Below are 25,908 nucleotides of genomic sequence, written 5' to 3'. Positions count from 1 at the left end.
TTATTTTATTTATAGAACTTAAAATTATAAGTGTTTTATTAAAAGAAATGGCCACTTCTGTTGCGCTTCACTCTCACGTTTTTCCATACATCAGTAATGCCGACTGCATGATTTTAGCCCAGATTTTCAGTCACTGATTAGTGTAAATCGCTGACAAATGCCTGAAATCGGAGGCAACCCCCCCCCCCACACACACACACACACTTCCCCCCGGGCCGTGGGAAAATTGTCCGGTACCAAACCGGTCCATGGTACAAAAAAGGTTGGGGAACCCTGTTATAAGACATTCAGAAATTGATTCTTGAATTCACATCATCACAGAAATGCTTGTGGGTATGATTCAAGCTCTGTTTTCAGCCTCCTGTCTGCTAGCAAATGTCACGAACAGAGACTCTTGTATGAATAATATCCTTGGTGAATGAGGGCCCTTTTTGCTCTGAAACACCGTGGACTTGCCCTGAGATCTATCGACCGAAGCAGACAGGGTCATGTCATCATCTCTGATAGTGTCTGTGCATCTGTGTGCCTGGGTTTTAAATCAAAGCAAGGAGGAGATAATGTTTCCATTTTCTTTCAGTGGGGCTGTCTTCAGCCAAAATGATTCAGTTTAGAGCCTTTTGCTCTAAGATATAAAACAACGTGCCTTATTATTATTATTATTATTATTATTATTATTATTATTATTATTATTATTATATCTCCTGGAGCTAAAATTCTTTTAGCTGCAGTGCAGAATTCAGGGAAATGAATACTATTCAGGATGGTTTTATTCAAGGCACATGTGTCTGCATTGTACACGTATCAGAATTTTAAATGACGTTCGAATGAGATCATCCTTTCTGCTTATGCATGTTAATATATGTTGATCTGGCTTACAACCCCATGTGATTGAATTTCCCATCATTTAAGTCCTCATGGTTTCCATAGCAGCGACTCCCAGACTGATTTGCAGGCACTTTGTAGCAGGGGTTGCTGGAAAAGTGCCTCATCATAAATGTGCAGGAAGATTTTAGATGTAGGATTGAAGACCCCCAACCCCCCAAAAAGGAAAACCCCTTTGAGGAAAACTGATTTATGTCAGATTTATGGATTTAACTATTCAAGATGAGAAAAAGAACAACTAATAGGCTAATTAGGGAAATATGTGGAAAAATGTTATGAGGAAAAAATATCTTTCTTTAAATAAATGATAAGAATATATAACTTTATTATTATTTATTTTTAAATATTAAATATTTATTATTATTCAATATTAAATATTTATTATTATTCACTATTAAATATTTATTATTATTAAAATTATTTATAGTTTGTTGAAGAAAAAACATCTAATTATTATTTTTAAAATCCATTTTCAGTAACCGGCTTTGTCCTGAGTCGTAGTGAATCTAAAAGTTATCCCGGGAACATAATGAAGCATAATACGAATGAAGAAGGAATACAACATAGAGTAGTCAATCCACCCACCAGCCAGGAAAATGGGAGGAAACCAGAGGACACTGAGGAAACCCACACAGACACAGGAAGGATATGAACAATTCCACATTGACACCAACAGTATTTATTGCTCGGTACAGTCTCTAGATAGATAGATAGATAGATGGATGGATGGATGGATGGATGGATGGATGGATGGATGGATGGATGGATGGATGGATGGATGGATGGATGGATGGATGGATAGATAGATAGATGGATGGATGGATAGATAGATAGATAGATAGATAGATAGATAGATGGATGGATGGATGGATAGATGGATAGATAGATAGATAGATAGATAGATAGATAGATAGATAGATAGATAGATAGATAGATAGATAGATAGATAGATAGATAGATAGATAGAACTTTATTGTCATTGCAAAGTACAGGTACATCTACCAGAAGTGCAAATAGTAGAAGTGTGCAAATGAACAAGTGCAGATAAATATGTGAATCAATGATTAAGGCTATGTCAGTATGTGCATAGAGAGGTATGTACACACAGAGAACCCTCTACACTGTTTTGTAATTGCACTTACATTGCTGGCATTTGGTAGATGCCCTTATCCAGAGTGATAAAAAGATGCTCAAGTGCCCAGAAGAGGCAGCTTGATGGATTCAAACTCACAACCTTCTGACCAGTAGGCCAACACCGTAACCACTAAGCTACCACATCCCCAGTGTAGTCTTGCGTATTGTTCTGTGTTGCACTATAGACCTAGAGAAATGACATTTTGTTTCAATGTATACATTCTAGAGGAATGAAACCCCACTTGTCTTGCCCTCGAGCTCAGGATTGAAACAGGATCTCTGAAGCCATAAGCAGCAACACTACCCACTGTACCATTATACTGTTTTTTAATATAATTGTGAAAAAACATAATCTAAGGTGTTGCCACCTCACATCTCCGGGGTAGTCTAATGGAAATTGTTTTCTCTGTTCAGTTTCATATCATGAAGTTTATGAATCCGTGATCTTTTTTTTTTTTTTTTTTTTTTTTCCAGCAATGTGGACACAGAAGAGCTGTGTGGTAAGAAAAGCTATGTTTCAAAGCAACATATTACTAGGTACTATTATTCCTAGAGAATAACACGGAGCTTTTTGAGAGGTTTTTCATGTGTCATTTCGTCTTATGCATAGAATATTTCTCTCAGCATCTTGGAGAATATGAAAATGTCCTTGCTGCCTTAGAAGACTTGAACGTCTCGATATTGAAGGCTATGGACAAAACCAAAAAGGTGAGTGATTCTTTCTTGCCGAAGGTGTATGAGTGACAAACTCAAATGTTCTTGTTCAACTATGTTCTTGTTCCTGGAACAAGGAACCCTAACCAGTAGCAAAGCCGCTTTAACACATCTGTCCATAAAGCTTTTGTTGCCTGCTCATGTTTGTCCTTTTTTTTTATGTACTAATAAGAGGTTTGCATCTTGTGACAGAGCCTTTATAATTTCACTGTCAAAGTAGCTTGTGAGCTGTAAAACCTCTGTAATTTGACAACCCTGTCAAACCCTGTATGTTGATCAAAATATTCTTCTTCCTAATTTCATGGATTTTTTTTTGCTCCTCAGCTACAGTCTTCCTCAGTCGAAGGTGTTTAATGAACATCCAGTTTGCTTGTTTCCTCCAAAATAGACAAATCTGTTTTCAGGCTGGATTATTTCTAGATTGAACGAAAAAAAACCTCTCCTTCTTAAAAAGATTTCTCAGGAGGCATTGGTGATAGTAGATAATTATGATTGACCTGAAGTGATAATGTTCACAGTCTGCAATAAAGCAGCCATTACACTCATTTATTTTTCTTTCAAAATATTTTTAAAATATTTATCTTTCTGTTATTATTTACTCTTATTAATCTTAGTAGTTTCCTGTGAGACAATTTTGCATATGCAAGGTGCAATAATAAAAATACTACTACTACCATTACTACTAATGTTATATATAATATAATGTATATTTTTTTGTTTAGACAAATATATCATGATTTTATGACTGCAAAACTTAATATACCAATTATATTAATATATTATACTAATATTTTACTAATTATGACATCACAATGTGATTACAACAGCAATCACAACAACAGCAAGAACAATATAACCCCCCATATTAAATAAAAACGATTGTCCCAGGTAAATAAATCTAAAACAAATGAATGAACCTCATCGGATAGGTGAAATAAACAACCATTCTGATACCAGACATTTCACAGTGCCCTTCACTCCCTCAGTATCTATAAAAGTTACTGTTATTTTATGAAATAAGTATAAGATATGATACAAATGTGTGTCAAACTGCTTTTCGTTAAAATTCACTTTGTTTTAAAATTGCCAGCAGATAGTATAGCTGAGGGATTTTTTTTTTTTATATATAGCTATGGGCTTTAAAATTGTGCTTCTGTGTCTGTTTCTGCTGAGAAGCTGTCGGCAGATTCCCTCTGGCAGTTCATGCCGTAGCTCCTGAAGAGACAGGTAGCTTACCATTTTATATATTACAGAACACTGAAGGTTTTTCTTGTGAATGGTGATGAGAACGAAGCCTTATAAATCTATAAAAAACTCTATAAAAGCCACCAGCTTGATACGGTCACACATTCCTCTCTGCCCACACACACACACACACACACACTTAGATGGCAGAAGCTGTGTGAATCTACTTGAACCATGGATTCCATGTGTCATTTTATAATATGATTCTTTTATCATTTGAAAATCCATCCGCAGTTATTTTGATTAGATATCTAATCGGAATTAACATTAAGCTGCTAGATACCGACCCAGAATTTGCCAAATATTCTCAAGTCACCGGGACGTAAAGATGTAGTGATAAGAGACAAGTGCATACGTTGTGCTGTAATTAAGCTGTGAATCCTGCCAGCAACTGGTGGCTCTAATTGCCCTATTTCTAGTCTGGTGAAAATAAACTCACCTCATTTAAATTCACTTTGAAATGGTTCCCTATTGCAGGTGATGCATTTTTGTACCATCAAACACATTATTATATAATATACATAATAGCACACCTGCGTCAGGAGTTCATTGCGAACATCGCATTGATTAACGGATCAATAAACCTTTAATCACTCTTACTTCTAAATACTATAAAACACAATCTTCTCCTTTGATTCCTTTTTGTGCTCATTTCCATGCTTAATGACGCTCTCCTGTGCATCCTTGTTACTGAAACCGTCCTGCACGATAAAAGGCCGGTCCAGCTGTTATGGCAATACTCAGGTATGAAGTGTAGACTTTAATCACCCTAATGACACTTAGCTGTGTTCAATTATGGCTGTGTTAAGATAACAGATTTGCTGAACACTACCTCAGGCCCTGCAGACCTGACATTTTATACACGTCTGTGTTTCAGGCAGTGAGTCACAGTGTGTGAGCCTGAAAGGCAAGGTCTTTGTCATTTCATTATAGTGACTCATGTCTGCAGTATATAGTTTACTCAACTGTGTCGATTGAACTGGGGATGCTCTGGCTTGCGTGGATGATCTGTCTTAATTAGCAATGGTTAAGAGAAGTGATAGAGGAAGGAATCAATTTTGCCTGTAGACTTTGCATGCTTAGGGTTACACCAAGTCTCAAGTTATTATACAGTTATTCATACTAAACAGTCCATCCGAGAGTTGGTGAATTGGTGAAATCACAAGCACAGGAATCTTCTGTTAAACTCCTACAGTATGTAATTTCTTTTTTTGATAGCTGTACCCATGTTTGATGCATGTGAACTAAAGAAGGCTTTGGCTGAATGCATGCTATGATGATATCATAAGACATGTCTTGGTCCAAATCTACAGAAAATCAGTGGTAATTTTGAAACATTCCAAGCTCCTCTGAGAATTACAGAGTTTGCTTTCTGTGATAAATCCGCTAATTCCTGGAGGGGAATATTATTCAGGAACTACACTCAACCTTAACAGCCGATTAATACAAATGCATAGTCTTGTCACTGTTCCAGTAATGAGTAACAGGGGTCAAGGCACAAGCAATCACGGGTCAAAACAAAATTCTTCATGAAAAACAATTAGACTTAGCAGTATTAGAAAAGGAAAGAGACATGCCTACAAGGCTCAGAATCCCAGTGTAACACTTCCGCTCTAGGTGTGAACATTAATCACGAGTGTGTAGTTCAGTTGGAACAGCGCTGAATAAAAAAAAAGGGAAAGGAAACAGCAAATATTCATGAAAGTGGCAAGATATTTAACTGCTTTGATTCACACCATAACTGGAGTGACATTTTAGCATGGAGTTGTGAAAATCTAGTTTAGAGAGCGAACGAGGGAAAAACAACACGCCTCATCTTGTGTATTGAAAAGAACGACTTCAACCTACAATAATATCTAGAATTAAATTATACACAGAGATACGGAAATTACAGGCATTGGAGGATGCTTGGGAAACAGTGATACGATCATTGCTCAATAGACAAACCCCTGAGGAAGACGAGTATTTTTCTCCAACTGTAAGGAGTTTATGATGAACAATTGTATCTTCACTGTCCATGAAGTGAGTCATAGATCACAGTACAAGCTGATTATATTAAAAACAGGATTTCATGCCTCTCGTGCCCATGTATCAGCAGGTCATGAAGACATTTTCCCTGCCAGCAATCATTAGTTATTAGAGGAGACCATTACAATCTTCTGTTGATTGAGTCACGGCTCGGTAGGGGAGGCTCTCTGGACAAAGAAAGAGGCAATAGGAATATTACAGCAGATGATTCAGCCAGTAAGTAAACAGAGTAAACTGAAGCTAACCATTGGACTGAATGGGTTGACTGTGCTGTGTGTTGTGTGAAGCTCTATGTAATTCTAGTAATTGAGATACTTGTAGATTAAGACACTTGTTTAAAATAAATTTAGTATAAGCAATGAAATAACATTTTTCAATAAGGAACATACAGTATTTTCTATAATCTGACTAAACACAAAAAATATATATATATATTTTCGGTATATCCTGGGTAGGCTGAAGAAGCTTTTAGACACACAGTATTTAATCCAACAGGCAATTGCTACCAAATATCACAGTGGCATCAGAGCTTTCATTAAGGTTGAACATCAGAATATTTGAGTGAAATGCTGATATCTCCAGAGGTTGTGGATCGCTTAATTTACATATCATTATTTGTTTCCTTTTATGTGTTTAAATTAAAGATATCTGATAAATTGGTCAGAGCTCATCTGTCTCCACTGTCTCAGACACTGATGCTAGGCACTTGGTGTCTGAAATGTAGATTATTCGGGTGTGAGTGATTTTAAATAAGCACAAATAGAATTTTATTATCTTAGTCTTTTGGGGTTACATCCATCCATCCATCCCTCCATCCATCCATCTATTGTCTATACCCACGTATTCCTAATTAGGGTCACGGGGGTCTGCTGAAGCCTATCCCAGCGCACATAGGGAGAAAGGCAGGGATACACCCTGGACAGGTCTCCAGTCCATCACAGGGCGGGGTTACATGTATTATTTATTTTTTGTTCTCTGTAATGGTGATCAAAAAGAAATGTAGCGAAAGTTGAATAGAGAGAGAGAGAGAGAGAAATGTAGTTTATGTAGTTTATTACTTTTCTCGGCTGAAGAAAACACCTGCAGGTAATGATAGCTTGAGCTTAAGCATATGGGGACATTTCTTTGTTTATAATCATTTTTTTAATTGATTTTTTGCTTTTACGTAATAGTTTCATTCATATACTGTGCATGTATAGTATGTTTGTATGTGTGTATCCTATCCAACAGAAATATGGGAATAGTTGTATGCTCTGGTAGATGATGCTTTCTGTTGACAAAAACTGCTGCAGGTGATAGTGGTCTGGGCTTCTGGGTCTCACAGCTGGCCTCTTAAAGGTCATCTCTCTGTATCTGTCTCTACAAACCCCATTCATTCTGCTTTGATCTCGAAACATGCAGGAGGGCAAATGTCTGTCACAATTGTCTGCAGTATTCATTTTAGATGTGAGGCTTTGAAAAAAACGAATGCAGATTTAACTACATGCTCTATCACTGGCCGGTGTCATACATTAACATTACTGTTAGAGAACATTTAGGGGCTGTTTTATTGACTCTGTCTTGTCTCTTGGTTTGGAGCTCATCGTGTAGTCTTGTAGCTGGTAGCATGTGTTTTATAAGTTTTATTCCACCCTTTCCAAATGGTACAACAAATTTAGTTGGTAATGTGTGAAAGTGGCAAATGCCTCTTTTTTACACTTACTTTTCACCTTGGCGATGGTAAGTATCTAAAACAGACACAACACCATTTATGTATAAATATAACCTCTGACAATAACACTTAACTGAAAACGATCAATAAAAACATATAACCAAGTAATATGTCATTTTAAAGAAACAATTTTTCTATAATTGGGTGATGGTTTGGCTTCAAAATAATTTTATGATATATTTACCTATTTTTAAAATTGATTCTATATATATTATGAAACTCAACGAAACATTTCTAGTAAAATCAAAACGAAATTTTTGTTAAAATGATCAATGGACCATGTACTTAGCCTTAAGGTGAAAAATGTCAATAACCTCTCCTAAAAACAAAATTATTTTAGTTTATTCAAGACTTCTGACTTTAAAAACATTGAAGGTCATAACACATATTTTTGAACAAGTTAAAAGTAACACTTGGTGAAAAAGACGACATTTTTTCTGTATAATTTCAATGTAATAAGGTTTTGCTTTTCAGCAGAAAAGAAGACAAGTCCACATTTCTGACACATTTATTTCTTTGTTTAGAATATTTTAGATTTGTGCTGGTAAGTACTAAGCCTATATACCATTTTATATACCGATTTTTATTTATGTTTGTGTTTAATCAGATCGGTAGGTCAACAACCCAGCCTTTAAATAACACACAGCTTCAGAGATCTACAGTACTTTTAGCCTATTGAGCACAAGACAGATCCCAATGAAAACTGATTAAAGAGACAGCTCCTTCTTGTTCAAGTTTTCACATCTTGACACACTTTTGATCTGGCATATCTACTGCATTTAATTGAAAAAAACCTGATGCGTGACCTTGCTGAGCGCACATTCTCCATCTCCACAATCAGATACCTGATTGAAATATCCACATGGGGCTCAGAGCTTTGGCGCCAGGTGCTTGTGCTAATTTCATTGTGATGCATTCTAGTTACAATGCTTTTCCCCAAATTTTATTCTGCAGACTGGTGGGAGTCATGTTTGATCAGTGCTCTAAGAAGCTTCTTTAGAATTAAAGTAAAAAGAGGGAAAGAGACCGCCCAGTCTGTGACTTCATCCCTGCTTCAGAAAGCAAATATAGTTGAGTCTGGTCATTAAAACAGTGTAGAATTTTTTTTTTTATTACCTTAAACACTAAATTTTATTTCTGAGAATTGGCTATGACTCTGCACCTGGTACACCAACCCCTGAAACTCAGAAGACTACCCAAGCTCTGATAAAATGAATTTGACATAAGTAATAAGTTTCATCTAATACCCTGCCTTCTTACCATCCACGGTAATTGATAGACCCTTGTTAGAGAGAGAAAATTATAAACTGTAAACGCTATTCCTTTTGAAATGCAGGATTACCAGGAGGCCACGCACCTGGAGCAGTTTGTGACTCGGTTTCTGCTGAAGGAGACAACGAGTCAGCTGCAGTCTCTTCAGAGCTCACTGGAGTGTGCCATGGAGACCACAGCCGAGCAGACGCGGCAGGAAAGGCAAGGTTTCTGGGTTACACTCACTCTGGTACTCAAAGTACAGCAACCACAACACATCAGTATGCATACAGTCATAGTCTGGTGTAAAGCATGGCAAGTAAATTCTGTGGTATGGTGAGAATGGTTTGTGGGTGGAGTGATGTGATGTATTACTACCCTATATTTGAATATTTTCCTCTAACACCATGCTTTAAAGTGCTGAAAAATAAGGTTGTATCCGGGATCTCGTGCTTTCAGTCATGACCCAAAGCTCATGACCATAGGTGAGAGTAGGAACGTAGATTGGCTGGTAAATTGAGAGCTTCGCCTTTCGGCTCAGCTCCTTCTTCACCACAACAGACCGGTGCACAGATCGCATTACTGCTGCCGCTGCACCGATCCTTCTGTCAATCTCACGCTCCATCCTTCCCTCAATCGTAAACAAGACCCCGAGATACTTAAACTCCTCCACTTGAGGGAGGAACACCCCGCCAACCTGGAGGGGACAAGGTCAAGAACCATGGCCACGGATATGGAGGTGCTGATCTTCATCCCAGCCGCTTCACACTTGGCTGCAAAAATGCAATACATTTATAATAAGAAATAATACAGAGAAATTAAGTATAGACAAAATGTTGGCCAATTAAAAGTGGATGATTTCACCTCAAAATGTTCTCAGGTGCAGTTGTTACTTTTAACTGTGCTCAAGTATTAAAACATATAAAGTAAACATTTTTTAACCAATATAATAAAGAAATTTCTTGTTTGTGTTAAAATTATAAGATAAAATGATTAATATAAATCTTCACTGGTTTGCCTAAAAACACATTCACTCTCTGTGAGTTTGCTTATCATTTAAATTACTAACACTAGTTTATAAATAACCAGTATTTTGTATTTATTATTTGCTTGCAGAACTTTGAGCTTCACTCTGTTTGTTGAATATAAATATTTTTTTTATAAAGAACTGAGGGCAAGAAGCCTTTATTATCACCACACATACATTACAATACAGTGGAATTCTTTACTTTGCATACCCCAGCTGAGGAAGTTGGGGTCAGAGTGCAGGGGTAGCTATGATACAGAGTCCCTGGAGCAGGAAGGGTCTTGCTCAGTTGCCCAGTAGTGGAGCTTGCCGATGAGCCTTACTTGAACCACCATGGCCCATCTCTAAAGTAACCACTTAAACCACCACTGCCCCTCCGTAAGGTATATACTATGAGTGCTGTGACCCCCAGTGATATGAGTGTGTCTGATTACAAAGTTTGATTAGCTTACTATAATATGTTCTGACACTGAGGTAACATTTACATCTCTGAGTCATGTGGAGGCTGCAGCTGCCGTAGGGAAAAGCTACTTTTAGAGAGAACAGCTTAAAATGAACCAATTTTGCCCAACACCTACATAATTGCATGGTTAAGAATGTTGTATATGTGTGGGACTGAGAAGTAACTAGAGGAAGACCATCCTTACTACCTTTCTACCTTCTTCTTGTTCCCTTTTCGCACAAGCATACGTCATCTAGAATAGTAGAGTCTGTGCAAAACCATTCATCTGCAATATAATATGTACGCTTTGCATTTTAATCATTGGTATGTGGAGGAATGAATATAGTTTCAGGTTGACTGAATGTTTTTTTTCTTACGCTCCGTGACTCTCGTGTTAACAATTGGGAAGATGCAGAGGGCAATGACAGGGCTGAACTGCTGCACTTCAATCATTCCTGTGAGCACATTCACAGACTCTCTAATCAGTTCCTCTCCCGTCTGCCTCTCCGCTTTACTCTTGGATGGATTTTTCTCAGTGCACAAAAAAAGGACAGTTAATGGGTTCTCTTGTTATTTTTGGCACAGGATCTGATTGAGATTCAGTGAATGCCTTTAATCACTGCATATCCTGTAAGTATAGAACTGATAAATGTAATTAAGTAAGCAAATGTGATTTATAGCACTTTTAAAACAAACTGCATAATGTAAAAAAGACGTATAAAATGGTGTCCACTGGTAAATTTGTCCATTGAATGTCAACTGATTGTCCACCGATTACTCGTCTCCACTGCATTAGATAAAAAATATTGCTTTATTAATTACAGAAATATATATATATATATATATATATATATATATATATATATAAATATATATATATATATATATATATATATATATATATATATATATATATATATATATATATATATAAATTATACATATTACACAATTACATTATGTCTATCTATAATGATAATACATATATATATATATATATATATATATATATATATATATATATATATATATATATATATATATATATATATATATATATACATATAATTACAAACAAGAATATATGTTACATGATTAATAGACATACACAGTCACAACGAGAGGGCTTAAACTGGACTACGACTTATCAGTTATTGGTCGATCCGATTATTATCATAGGCATGAATTTACAACACTCACAGAAAGACAAATATACGCATCATCAACCATGCCATATCCGTGTCTAATATAAACAGAAAAGCTGTGTAGCTGATAGTTAGCTCTTTTATTAAATCCACACAAAATCTTTCAGTACTGCTACTTGTCTTTTCCTTTTCATAATTTGCATGCTGATTAGACAATGTTGGCTAACTGTGTTCACCAAAAATTAGAGTTCTCAATCAGTGTTATGGACTTGTGGGTGAAGCAGGCGCAAATCACCAATGAACATCATTTTATTTACTTCATGTAAATGTCAATGAATCTACTGCCATAGTCTGGTTGTAGAAAGAAATCAGCTCCTGCCTCTAAAGCAAATAAGACACAACACAGATGCCAAAAAACGGACTTTAAAATCACTTTAACTTCATTGTATCACTTCTACTGAAAGGCTTGACTTATATTTGTCTTTTTCATGGTTGACACAGTTTTGTAAAACAGGCTCCAGTAAGCAAACACTGATGATGAGCAGGTTTGTTTAGAATGGTCGATGACTAGTGCAAATAGAAAAGAGCTCTGCTGATTTTCTATTCTGTCTGAAGTGTGCAGTCTGGATCTCTGAGCAGTCGCTAGAAGCCGCAGGATGAAACGTGGGAGGTGGGGTGCTGGACAGAGACTCTTTTAGTGTACATTCACTCCACGGCTTTCATCTGTCCAACACACACACACACACACATACACACACACACACAGAGGCTTTTTAGGGGTTATTAGAGTGCTAATCTTTTGTTTTACTTGTTTACACAACAATAAATAAAAAATATTCGTGAGGTTTAGAAAATCTAGAAATATGAAATATGCAAACAGGCTTAGAATCTACTGTCTACTGTCTAGCAGATTTGTTTTGGCTAGAGCCTGAACTCATTTTTAGAAGCTCCACAATCACAGTAAAATAAAAAAATATTATAACAGAATCAAACATCTTCAACACCTGCCCTATGGCATTAGTCCTTCTTCTTCAAAATATAAAGCTTCTGCTTTGTCCACTTCCCACAGTTTGTACAGGTGTGATTTTGGCTCACACTGAGTCTCCTTCAGTCTCCGTTGAGCAGCATGGACACTGACTACTCCTGTTGATGATTATGGTCCTGAAATAAGACATGTTGAACCGTGTGGGATGTGCTCCCCTCAGGACCCTCATTGTGTAACAGTGTCTTCAAGCATAATGAGGACACAGCTGAGCCGTAATCCTGACACCTGCCCTCCTCTGTTTGTTTTCTGTAAAGCGGTGTGCTAAAATACACACTAATAAGAAGAAACCCAGAATAGATGGTGCCTGGTTGTCACTGGGAAATTATTCAGACTCTCCTGGATAGAAATTGGCACAGCGGTAGCATTTTGTATGGAAAGAATCAATTTACTGATTAAAATCATATGAGTCATGTAAAAAAAAAGTTCTGATTGGTTGCATTAGACTCTTGATACTGTGGCATGAAAATGGCAGCGTGAGAGACACGATGCGGTGCGATGACTGACTGAGAGAGTGTTCTGATGAAGAGTCCTTAATTAGCTGTGAAACAAACCGAACGTGTCAATACTCAGCCGAGGGCAATGGATAAGACGATACAAGTATTCGTTGTTCATGATTGCATTTGCTAATGCGACGGCAGGATAAGACAAGAGCAAACCTCAACTGAAGCACAACGCAATTAAATCGCTAGAAGGTACACAATAACTAGCCGAGCTGCGTGAATGAAAATGTACGACGTTAGCCGAAGATGCAAATAGAGTGTGTGTATAACTATTGTAAAGATCTGATTCTGCAAGTGTCACATGGACACCTTGTGTCTGTAACTGTTCATAATGACTGTTTTGTGAGGAAAATCTTATCATTTAGCATTTATAGAAGGAGTCTCCAGTCTCAGAACATCGAGGTAAGGGTGTCAATTTTCTGACAATGGAAAGTTTACAAGACATAAAAACACGACAAGCTGCAATTTTGTCTTATTAGTGTGAAGTGAGAGAAAAAAGAGAGAGGCTGTTGTGAGCATGACGAGGTATAGCTATAATGTAATTGATAACAGGAATTTGTTTCGCAGATATTGTTTAATAAACGAAACGATTGTTGCCAAATTAATGTTTACTAGGAATAAAACACTTTGGGATAATTTCTAATATCACTGTGGTGTGGTATACTGTAGCACACTGTTACATTATTACACACAATCCCTTACATATACTCTATATATGTAGGCATGTATATCTAAATAAACCAATATCTGCACATTTTTATGCAAATGTTGATTCAGACAGAGGATGCACATAATAATTTACTGTTGTGAATATAATTTTCACAAGAGACAGATTTGGCTTTATTTGATAAAGCTCAGTGTCTATGACCTTTCAACATTGTGTGTGTGTTTGTGTGTGTGTGTGTGTGTGTGTGTGCATGTGCGTGTGCTTTTGTGGCCTCATTTATAGACAGGCACCCCTGAAGCCTGAGGTGCTGTCGATTCAATGGTCAGGAAGGCGATCCAATCGAAGGCTCCAACGGAATAACAGCTTGTCTCCAAACAACCCACTTCTTAGCCTTGTCAATTCAGGTGTGTTTATTCTTAGCTTCAGAGCCTGCCACAGAGCAGCAGAGCTTGCCTGCACTGCTTGGAGCGAGGGAGAATTCGTATGACAAATCTTTATTCATCTACTGGACCTTTGCACCTTTTAAAAGCTGACTGATATCCCTGTGAAAAGACGTTATTCACTTGGCAGAAGACGGTTTAATACAAAGTGACTTACACGTGATGCAGAATAAAATCCAGGCATATACTGCGTATGACTTTCAGTTACTAGTGCATAAATAGAACTGCTCCATTATTAAACATTATGCCACTGCCACGTTAAATTCACAAATCTGATTGGTCAGAGGGCGTCGATTAATTTTTATAACAGCGGCTTTGACCATAGTTCTGGCTGAAACCAAGTCACAGATTCATACTGATGTTCTATTATGTTCTCATTTCTCTAACACAGAGACATTTTTTTGGCAAGACACTCGATAATAATGGAATAAAAAAAGCCATGCGATGTGAAGATTTGTGTTAGAAGACATTTATTTATTAGATTTAATAATTGTGGAAGGAGAGTCTCGGGTATCAGTGCTTTGTAACAGTAGGAAGGTGATAAGTTTTCCATTACAGGATGTCTTTCAGGACAGCCTTGAACTTTGCCTTTTTGAAAGAGTGAGAGAGAGAGAGAGAGAGAGAGAGAAGCGACTGATGAGAGAATGAACGTTTATATCTTATAATATCACTTGCTTTAAGAGCATTACAAATAAAATAGATGCACAAATGATGGCTCATTTGTATAAATAAATAAATAAATAAATAAATAAATAAATAAATAAATAAATAAATAAATAAATTCATTCATTAACTAATAAAAATGAAAACGAAAAAAAAGGGTGGTATAATTGGAATGCAGCACTTTGGGATGTGATGGAAATAATCAGTCTAGTGTTTTATTTCTTACTTTATTGCATGGTTTCCCAACATAGCAGTCCTCATAATATAGGATTTAGTGCTGAACTAGCAGACAAGGCGTAGTTTGGATTTTTACAAGATCCAAGGATCTTCTAAGGAAATTCTTTAGAGAATGTTAAATCCTAGCCATGTTTTTGCTGTGACACTTAAAATCACTGTTTTATGATTTAGTTTCATTCCATTGCATTTATTGTGGGAGGAAGAGATAGAGAATAGATGGAGACAGCTTGAGAGAAAGAGAGCGAGAGTGAGAGAGGGAGAGTTCTGTTTGCTGAACTGTTTTTTCTTTTTTCGTTCTAGGTGTCTATGAGGAGGACAGTCAGTGGATGATCCAGATAAACAGACTGCAGAAGCTGATCGATCGCCTGGAGAAGAAGGTAACAGTTTATACATGAACTAATCCAGCTGCAGATTGCATCATTTAACTTGCTGCATAATTACACACTGGTTGATGATTCATACCATAAACAATGTAATTAAGGTCTGTGAAATACATTCATTTTCCCTCCCCTTCTCTCATCCTTTCTTCTAATCTCTCATTTTTTCCCTTTATTTTTCTTTTACCATCCTTTTACTCCTGACTCATTGCTCATTTTCTCCCTCTCTCTTTATCAATCATTTTTTTCCCTTTCCATTTTTCTTAGTCCTTTTGCCTCATTATCTTTTTCTACATATTTTTTCTTCTTCCCGCTTTCATTTTTGCTCTTTATGTCTGTCTTTTTCTTCCTTGTTTTTCATCCATCTTTCACGTTTTCTATTTTCAGATGCCCCTTTCATTTCACTCTTTCCTATCTCTCTCTCACCTGCTTGCATCCCTTCCTTCTGTTCTCCTCCTCAATTCCTCCTAATTCTTTCTTTCTTTCTTTCTTTCTTTCTTTCTTTCTTTCTTTCTTTCTTTCTTTCTTTCTTTCTTTCTTTCTTTCTTCTTCTCTCCATTCTCACTTTTAGTCTTTGTCCCTTTCATTTCATCTTCAACATTTGTCTTTTTTTTGGGCCTGCCTCTTTCTCCTTTCCCCCTCTGTCTTCCTTTTCTTCTCTTTCACTTTGTCTGTTTCTCTTTCATCACTTGCCTCCTTCTTCATTTTTTTCATCCCACCCTTTCATTGCCCCCAATTTTTCTCACTGTCTCCTTTATCTTCTTTTCCTCTTCTTCCCTCTCCTCCACCGTCACACTTTTCATATTTATTCCCATCAATTTGCCTTGTTTTGTCATCAATGTTTTGTTTCCAGCTCAGAGGGGGATAATTGTAAATCACAGAGGGAAGGTTTGGTGGTGGCTATAACTGCAGTTATCTTCTTTTTTTTTTGGATTAGGAGCTGCGTATGGAGCCGGTAGAAGAGGAGGTCTCAGAAGGCTCCACCAAATCGGTACCTCATTTCCAGCTCCTCTCCGTACTCCCTCAGTAATCACAGCCAGTACTACAGCCTGTCTATGCTGTCGTCTAGGAAACCACACAGCTCTCAAGTTTTTCATCTCTGTCTGTTGCTCTTTCACTTTCATTTGTCAGTTCGGAAAGTATTTTGAACCAGTCTCATATGGCAGAGTTGAGAGACTGTTATCTCTCTCTCACTGTAAGAGAGAGAGAAAGGAAGAGCAATAAAAATAGGTCTGAGCAGCACTTGGCCCCCTGTGAGGATCCATGCTGAGCAGCAGAATGTGTGAGAATGTGATCATGGTGTTTATCTACAAACATCAGAATGAATATGCTTTTGCTCTGACACATATACACAGAAACAATTATGCAGACATGCAGAGGTGCACAGGAAAACCCCGAGAGCTGGTGAAGTTCTCAGTGAACTGTAACTGTGCTTCTAAATATGATCCAGCTGTGGCCAGAAAACACCTTAAGGTTAACCAATATGACTAACATTATAAATGATAATTAGAATTAGTTTGTGTTATAAAGGATTAGACATGAATATAAAGTCAACAAGACATCTAAAGCCTTAGACTAAAATATATAAGTGTAAGTTTGGTCCCAAATTTGGAATTTAATCACATAAAATAACAAAATATCCATGCTGGTAACGAGCTAAACGGCTAATATGGCGTCTCCATGTTGATAGATATCTAACAAGCTAATGGCATACTTACCTAAAACAACAAAATATCCATGTTGGTGACTTGCTAACTAGCTAATGGAAAACTACAAAATCTCCAAGTTGGAAGCTAGCTAACAAATTGTCTTTTTTATGTAAAACAAACAACTGAATCATGCTATCTAGCTAATATTTCAATTGTGCTTTTTTTTTTAACTAGTTTAACATTACCCCAAGTATAACAGCTAAATCTCCAGGTTTTTAAACTAGTTAAGTAGAGAATATTGTGCTTATCTAAACAGCTAAATGTCTATCTTTCTAGCTAGCTAACACGGCTCTTTTTAACATATTAGCAAAATGTTACTACGTTAAAATTTTCTTATGAAAACAGAAAAATTCAAAATGGAAAATAAATAAGTAAGCTTTGCTAAGATCTGTAGTAAAACTCTCATAGAATAGACAAAAAACAAAAGCTGACAGGTAAACATTGTGCTTTCATTTAATCTTATTGCTGTCTAGGAAAACTTAGTGATCTCTTTATTCACTATAGTAGTGTCCTTTTATTTATGAAACTGAATTATTTCTTCTGTATACTGCATATGATATCCATGGCCAAATGTATGTGTGTGTGTGTGTGTGTGTGTGTGTGTACATAATGGAGGAGGATAAACAGATATCATTTATGCCTCATGAAATGCTCTTCTCTGAGTGAGGCTTAATTGCTTATTGTCATAAATTTGTCTTTTGTCAGTGATTAAAACAGGCTGTGACGTAACCTGGGAATGTTTTGCCCCTCAGCGTGCATGTGTGTTTGTGGATGTTTTTGTGTGTGTGGGTGTGTGAAAGAGAGAGAGAGAGAGAGAGAGAGAGAGTGTGAGTGAGAGAGAATTAGCTATTCCACTTCACTTCACAGTGTCACACTACATAAAGTGACAGAAATAGGAGCTGTGACCTTCTGGTTGGTGAATAAACATCTGGATGAGTAAAGTACTTTTTCTCTGTATGATAAAGGTACCTCATATAAAGATGTACAAAAAACACACTCAGATCTGTTATTCAGGATTTCTACCCATGAGACACAATAGTGTGTATTTGTAGATTCACGTGTGGGTAGATTCCCTGCTTTACATAAATGTAGGTGTATAAGAACTGTTTGGCATGCATCTTCTTCACACAAGGATCTGAAATCTGGTTTTCCTTTTTATTAGTGATTTCATATGTAAAAAAAAAAAAAAACCTGTATGTTTTATTTATTGTGTATGATGTGAGATGATGTAGGTGAGTATATAAGGATTATAGGACATGACAAGGATTGTGACCTGGCTGTATATGTAGAACAGTGGGTAAAGTTGGTATAATGCACTAGGAGTAGACTTTATGAGAGGTGGCACCACTCCAGTGCCCACAGTGAGGTCAGTCCTGACCTCTGGGAGATGACTATCACTTCCTGTTTGGTTCAGTAGGGCCCTGATCTGCCCATCACCAGGTTACTGCACTGCTTGTCAAACACTAGCCATTACTGAGCTTTCGTACCATACTGGAAGTGACCACACCCATAAAAAGTAGTGCTTTATTATAAGAAGGTGACTTTATATATATATAACTTTATATTTATTTGCAGAAGAGGAGAATGTGAGCCAAACAGCCGAATGCTATCATCAGAGTCAACTTTTTTTCCATTTCATTAGTCTGTAAATGTTCTCAGTAAACACAGTGAAGTCTTGTGCACTGTAGAAACTGTGCCTTTTGCTGTCTTTCCCCCTTTAATAGGCTATCAGCAGCTCACAGGTGCCTCATTAATGTTATGCAGAGTGATTTCCACAGTGTGAGAGAGTGAAGCATATGAAAGAACAGCAGTGCTGATGTTTTATACATTGACATGTGTTTTTGAACACCTGAGTAGTGTATTTCCATTATAGTTTAGTTACCATTAGTGCCACAGACAAAACAGAGGATAATTAAAATCAGAGAAAATATATCAGGTGTATCAAAGACCTAAATCCTTGTCTATAACGACTAGCTGCTTTACATTCTAATGAATGCAACTGGAGGGTAAAGCATTTAAGCCCATAGATTAGAAACTGATAAACCGTGTCCGTATTATTGAACCTGTCTGATTCAGCCTGATACTCTATTTCTGCTCGAAGATTCTGCATTTACGACTCCCTTTTGTTCCCATAGGTATCGGATGCTGCATAGTATTTCTTAGTAGGATTCCTTATGAGGATCTGAGGATGATATGTGACCTTCATCGTTCTCAGTGTTTAAGTCACTATCCGCTTTCTCCTTCCTGTCTGCCAGCAGCTGTCACTACACTGCATGTCTGTTTCCTCCCTCAAGGTCCCCTAAGTCGAATATCCATCAGTGATTCTCGTCCATTCTACCAAATCAACTCAGAAAAAGAATATTGATCTGGCAGCACTTGTCACATTCCTGTTTCCCTTTATTCATCTAGATCTGTTAACTATTTAGTGACGAATGTACCACTGACCAGGTCTTTTCAAACATGTCATGATGAGTGTTTAGAAATGACACGTTCCTAATCATACACTAATATGAGTTATTCATTCGTGCTTCATCATCTGCATAACCATAACCATGGATTTGCATAACCAAGTATTTAATGTGAAGTATCAGTATCATATATCAGATAACAGATCTCAAATTTATCTCACATTTTTAATATATGGAGACTAAAGAACAAAGCTTTTCCAAGGGTCTAATTTGACCTTAATAAGCCCTATATGTGTTCGTTAAAATAAATTGTCACAGAAAGGAGTTTTAAAAATGTTCTGCTGTGCTGAGAAGCAGGTTGAGTATACAGCTCTGTTTGTTCTCTTTTTAGCACATCCTGATAGTGCAGAGGCAGCTGTCCGTGATGGAGGACGAGCTGGAGGAGTTCCGCATGGCTCTGCGGCAGTACGTTGACTGTGCCAGCGTCCAGACAGGCAGCCTCCAGTGAGTACGCACCTCCATCTCCGCCCCGTGACATGTCTGAAGGCTTAAAAATATCGCACATGTCAAAAACGCTTTCTTTCCATTCGAGACACGCTGGGTTGAAATAAATATTGCAATATGAATGTTACATTTTTCACATGAGCTGGCATCAAAGAGGTTAAGGAGGTTGACGTGTCAGTTACACTGTGGTGAAGAAACTCACGGGGCACTGGAGGTATTCACATCTGAAAGTTTCGCCAAGTTTTGACATTAGCTGGAGAATTTCTATTAGCAGAAGAAGCTAGTGCTTGTGAGCACGGATTAGGAGAAATACGGAGTAAAGTCTGTGTTTCTTGTTGTTTTAGGCTCACAATGAGTGTCTCATGGTCCAAACAGAGATTTTATCCTACCACAAAATAATACATATTTTAATTTGCATTTAAACATATACAGTGCTCTGAACCCCCTAATAAAAATAAAGATAAGTTCATATCTGATACATGATCATATTTTCTTTGAATAAGTATGCTTCATTATTGCAAAAGCAGTGATTAACAAAATATTTAATGCATTTTATTACGATTAAAAATGCTTTCATCAGTAATTTTCACATAGATCTTGTGTATGAAAACATTTATATTTATAAATTTATAAAGAATAAATCTTTCCTGGTGTCGAATATCAGTCCATATCTGGTGCCTATTGAATCTTCACCTTGCTGTATTCTCAGAGAGATGAATAGCTGACAGGTTCCTCGGGACCTTCTTCAGCTGCTTGCTTGGTTTGAGATCATATTTGAGAACAGTCCCTGAACTACACTGTTAATCTAGTCTCGCTGTACACTGCAGTCTATATACAATACATTTCAGGTCAGAGTGTGTTAATCAGTCCTGCGGCACTGTACTAATTCCCGCTCTAGCACAAGTGGCTCATTAAAAACATGTGAAGTCGTTAAAGGAATGGCTATTAGCTAGAGAATTTGTAGAGCATCTAAAACACATCCACTGGCTACTGATGGTTTCAATGGAAAACGAAATCATTCTTTGAGAGTAATTTAAAGAAACAATTTAGTGGAGTACATTTGAACATTGTTAATGGTCGGTCATTTGTCGGCAGTGTTGCTGTTCAGAGGATTGCAAACGAGTCTCGCTTCATACTTTATGAGTTCTGGGAGCACACCAGTTTGTGGAAGAAGTAAGTCCTAGTTTTATTTTAACCAGTTCCTAATGTGCATGCCTGATCCTTATTTGTTTATCCAAATTGCTTTGAGAAATCAGAGAACAGAAGGTCAGTGTGGTGTGTGGTCACATTATAGGGCTGTAGTACCGTCTCTTACGTAGAGGGTTTCTTTGTATAGTCATCTGCAGACGAACTACAGCAAAACGTTCCAGAGGGCCAACGTGGATTTCTTGGAGACACCAGAAATTACGACAACTATGCTGGTACCAGGTACAGTGAGCGTACTTTGTACAAGAAGGAGATAAATGATATTTGTATCATTTATATAAATTGTGATCACTTGTGTACTTTCCTTCTCCAGCATCGTGGTGGGTCCTGAACAACAATTAGAGCCGCAATAATAAACAGCGATCGAAAGGCAACAGAGTTTACCATTACTATGTCTCTATCCTCTAATGGAGCAGTGTTGTGTTACACCTCCTGTGAAGTTGTGGTGAAAATCATCGGATGTCCATGCTCCCTCATCGTTAGCTCTTTAAAAATATGTACATTCCTAGATTTCTAAGGCAGTGGCCTAGTCACCAAACTCAGTGGTACTCTATCCACTTTATTTTTCATGTGGAATAAGTTTGTGTGAGATTTATTTTCCTGATTCATTACTTGCTGCAGTGGCATTAGGCAGGAATTCATTTTAGTGGGGAAATGAGAAAATAGGATAAATGAAATCACAGCAGGTTCTGTACAATCAAGTTGATAAGTATGATTTGCTCTTGCATTATGGGTGAATGTCAGACAGCAGTAGAATTGGTGCTATTGTGAAGTTGTCATTCAGTTATTTGTGGCACAATCTACCATCAGCCAATCTTGCCATGTTTATAGTGTTAATAGGCACAAAAAATAAAAGACATTTAACATCTTCCCTCATAAAAACCACATCTACCCTTCTTTTACTCCTCCTGCAGAACACCTTCAATACTTCACTGGTTTTCACCTTGATAGCTTGCGAAAGAGAAATGGAAATTGATTGGTTAATCCTGTTTCTTACGGTTTCTCCGCATAGCAGCGGGTAGCCAGTGAAATGTGATTAAACAAACTAATGGACTAAAGGTTTGTAAATAAAACAGGAATCATAATGATGACTTCACTGTCCTTTTCTGCAGTCAGTCACAGTGACACCAGCCAATCGTGACCATGAGCTCATGTACAAAGAAGAGGGCAGTTATTGTTTTTCTTAGTGATACGGTGGAACGGTGTGTCTTTGAGGAAGTGTCTTTGTTAGCCTTCGCTCTACCTGGATGGTGGTAGTCGTGTGATGGTGGGAGCTTGTGCTAGAGCTAGCTAGAAAATTAGAGAGTAAAAAAAAATTGGAAGAAAATGAGGTTAAGAACAATTTTTATTTAAAAGACCTTATTTTAAATAAAATATATATATATATATATATATTATAATATCTAACCACATATAAATGACACAAGATATGGTTATTATTGAATTTAGAAATGCTAGAAATTACTTTATTTCATTGTTGATTATAAGTGAATATGCCAAAATATTACTCTATATGTAGACACACAGCATATTTATGTTTTACAGTTAATAATAAGAGTCTTTGGTCTATAAGCTTCCTTTAATAAGACACTGATTAATCACAATAGGATCTTAGATTGAGCAGTTAATAATAATAATAATAATAATAATAATAATAATAATAATTTAACTTTCTATTTTTAATTGCTGAATCATTTTGTTTGGTGATTAAACTGAAATAAAAAACCTTGCATTGTATCTCGAACAGATTGTTCCTGTCAATGTGCTAAAAACTGATTCTGAGTAAAATGATCACAATGCTGGCGTTCACTGATCAGCACCTCATTAATCCGTGACTCAGTGCTACAGTGTGAGTGATCTGCAATGTCCTGTACGGTTGTAGCTAGGCTGTGTAAGTGTCAGCACTATTACATAAGTGCTTCCTTAAGTAGCAGTACTTGTGACTTCAACCCTGATCAACCCTTAATGACCAGACGTTCTTCCCTCGGCAGTTTCTGTATGAAGATTCACTACAGTTGCTGTATTTTTATTGTAGTTTGTCCATTGTGAATAAAGATAAAGGTTTAAGTCAGCGTGTCTGTTGTGTCATAATTCCACTGTGTATCTTCATGTGGACCACATGGCTGGTCATATTGATTAAAAATGAATAAATACATACATATAAAAAAAATGTATAAATAAAAACACATATATTATAGCTTAATTAACATCATAGATTAAATATTTGGGCAGTTTTCTTAACCTAAAATGCTCCTGCTAAAAATTTGACCAATCCTACCTACTCCTGCATAAGGTTTGAGCAGTCCTGCTCACTAATGCAGGACTGAATTTAATGAATCGAACTAATCCCACTCACTCCAGCAGAAACTAATCCCAGAGACCAACTGATCCTGAGCAATCCCATCAACTCAGGCAAGATAATTGACTGTTCCCACAGAAACTTTGACCGTTTCTATCTGCTCCTGGAGCCATTTTGACCTGCCCATAGCTGCATCTTCGTATCTGACCACCTGCTCCTGCCTCCATAGAAGTGAAAACTACTCACTCTCAAGACTTTTTTGATCCCTGGTCCAAATACACACCTTTACTTCACTGGTTTTTCACTCGAATCGAATACTTCATAGTGAAAACATTTGTAGACACGTCACTGCATTACCAAAGAAATACTACAACCCAATACACCCAGAGCTGGTTAATCTGTAAAATCAATAATAACCCTAACCGCCAATCAAGTCGAAAAAGGCTTGTTTCAAGGATGTGCCCCATATATCGAGCCCTTTGGCTCAGTCGCAGGATTTGTGGAGCTTTTCACAGCCACTGATTACCAGTTCAATCTTCACGATGAGATCACCAAGAAGTGTTGCTTTTTGATGAGGCAACACTGCCACCCTGTGAATGTGTGAGGCACACAGAGATCATGAGGAACAGCATATCAACTGCTTGGATAGGTGGAAGTAAAACACTTAACAGACTGTGGCATGTCATGTCACTATGTACAATGTTGTGTAATAAACATGTAACACTTACTAAAGGAATGAACATGGTGTCTGTAATGTTAGGTGCCATGATAAAGCAGTTGGGTCTCTCAGATTAGCACTGAAGATTCATGACATGAAAATACGAATGATAATTAAAAAGACACATTGCATGATGTTTAACTTCACATTTAATTCAATTATTCACACTGATAAATAAGGCTGTAGGACTACAGAGGAGCCCACTGGAATGGAACTGATTTAATTATTATACTTGCAAATTATACTTGGGATTGTCTTGGCCTTGGCCGTGTATCTCGCTAAATATGCTCTTGGTATTGACTGAGTTTATAAACCTAATGATCATGATGCTTTTTTTATTTTTACATGCACAACATTTGACAAGAAATGATGCATTCTTTTAGAAATGATAGTCTAATGACTGGCGCAATGCATAAACGAAGCCAGTTACTTAAAGGTTGATCTTTTTCAGTCTCACTCTTGGCATATTCTCATTTCTATTTAGACTGCAGCTTGAATTGGCCTTGAAAACGTTTAAGCCATCTCAGCTAGTCCTGGTTTTAGACTATTGTCTGACTTACCAATGGTAGTCTTGACTCCATAGAAGTCATCGGAGCCCCAAACCAGCAACCATAAAACAACCCAAAACATATATTTCATCAGCTGCATTTCCTTATTTGCAGTCTGCCCCACATCCTGACGGAGTGCTTCAGCAAAAACTTTGATTTGGCAGTTTTAATGAAGCTTGATGGGGAAAAAAATAAATCTGTGTCCTAGCGAACCAGGTAATGATGTATTCATTCATGGAGACTGCACTTTTGTACGTCACTCTGAATGAGGCTATCTGCCAAATGTCGCAAATGTAAATGTTTCGTGAGATGCTTTCAGGAAGGGCTTTCTTGCAACACTTCCACTTTCAGCTTTCAGTTGTTATTATGAAAGTGGTGTTTAACTGTTGATTTTCAAAGCTGACAACCAGCTAATTCCAAAATGATCATCTTTGGGCCCTTTTGTTCCTCCTTCACTATCCTTCTATCTGTGTGGGAACAGTGCAGTCAGGGATCCAATTCTTGCAATATTTCCAACTTATTCAGACATCTGAAATTTTTTTTTTTTTTTTTGCCTCTGGTCCTAATTGTGCTTAAGCGTATTGGTTTGATGGAGATGAGATGAGGGACGCAGCTTTATTCGTCCTCTATAGGCAAAATTTTAGTTGACACAGAAGCACAGAAGAACAAAAAGCAAAGAAAACTCCAATCATCAAACACACACACACAAAATTCTGGCCATTTAACGGATTCTTCTTCTTAAAAAAAAAATAAATACAAAAATGACAATTTGCTTGAATTCATTTAAATATTTCTTTGACATGATTCTTAATTTATTACTTTAATTCTTAAATGATCAATCAATAATTTTGGTTCATAATCCTTAGAGAAAATATTATTTGAGAAATAGCACAAATAAGAATCCCATTTTTATTTAAAAAAAAAAAGATAAATTATTTTATTTCTAATTTAAAGTGGGCAATATTTTTATATTTTATATTTTTATACAATATGTAATCTGCAAATTGT

At 36.9% G+C, this 25,908-nt stretch overlaps 1 protein-coding gene across 1 annotated transcript in view; it reads left to right on the top strand.

The window, feature by feature from the left end:
• The window catches only part of necab1 (N-terminal EF-hand calcium binding protein 1), a 29,557-nt gene extending 6,151 nt beyond the window's left edge, over positions 1-23,406 (top strand). The window contains exons 4-13 of the mRNA XM_058404574.1: positions 2,491-2,516; positions 2,627-2,724; positions 9,051-9,187; positions 14,074-14,195; positions 15,432-15,508; positions 16,446-16,499; positions 20,017-20,129; positions 21,225-21,302; positions 21,466-21,557; positions 21,649-23,406. Coding sequence (XP_058260557.1) covers positions 2,491-2,516; positions 2,627-2,724; positions 9,051-9,187; positions 14,074-14,195; positions 15,432-15,508; positions 16,446-16,499; positions 20,017-20,129; positions 21,225-21,302; positions 21,466-21,557; positions 21,649-21,677 — 826 coding nt within the window. The 3' untranslated portion in view covers positions 21,678-23,406. The remainder of the gene's footprint in view (positions 1-2,490; positions 2,517-2,626; positions 2,725-9,050; positions 9,188-14,073; positions 14,196-15,431; positions 15,509-16,445; positions 16,500-20,016; positions 20,130-21,224; positions 21,303-21,465; positions 21,558-21,648) is intronic.
• Positions 23,407-25,908: the final 2,502 nt, after the last annotated feature.

Source organism: Hemibagrus wyckioides, linkage group LG12, assembly GCF_019097595.1.
Source record: "Hemibagrus wyckioides isolate EC202008001 linkage group LG12, SWU_Hwy_1.0, whole genome shotgun sequence".
Taxonomy (NCBI): Eukaryota; Metazoa; Chordata; class Actinopteri; order Siluriformes; family Bagridae; genus Hemibagrus; species Hemibagrus wyckioides.
The sequence above is the reverse complement of the archived record's forward strand: the minus strand, read 5'-3'. Positions and strand labels throughout refer to the sequence as shown.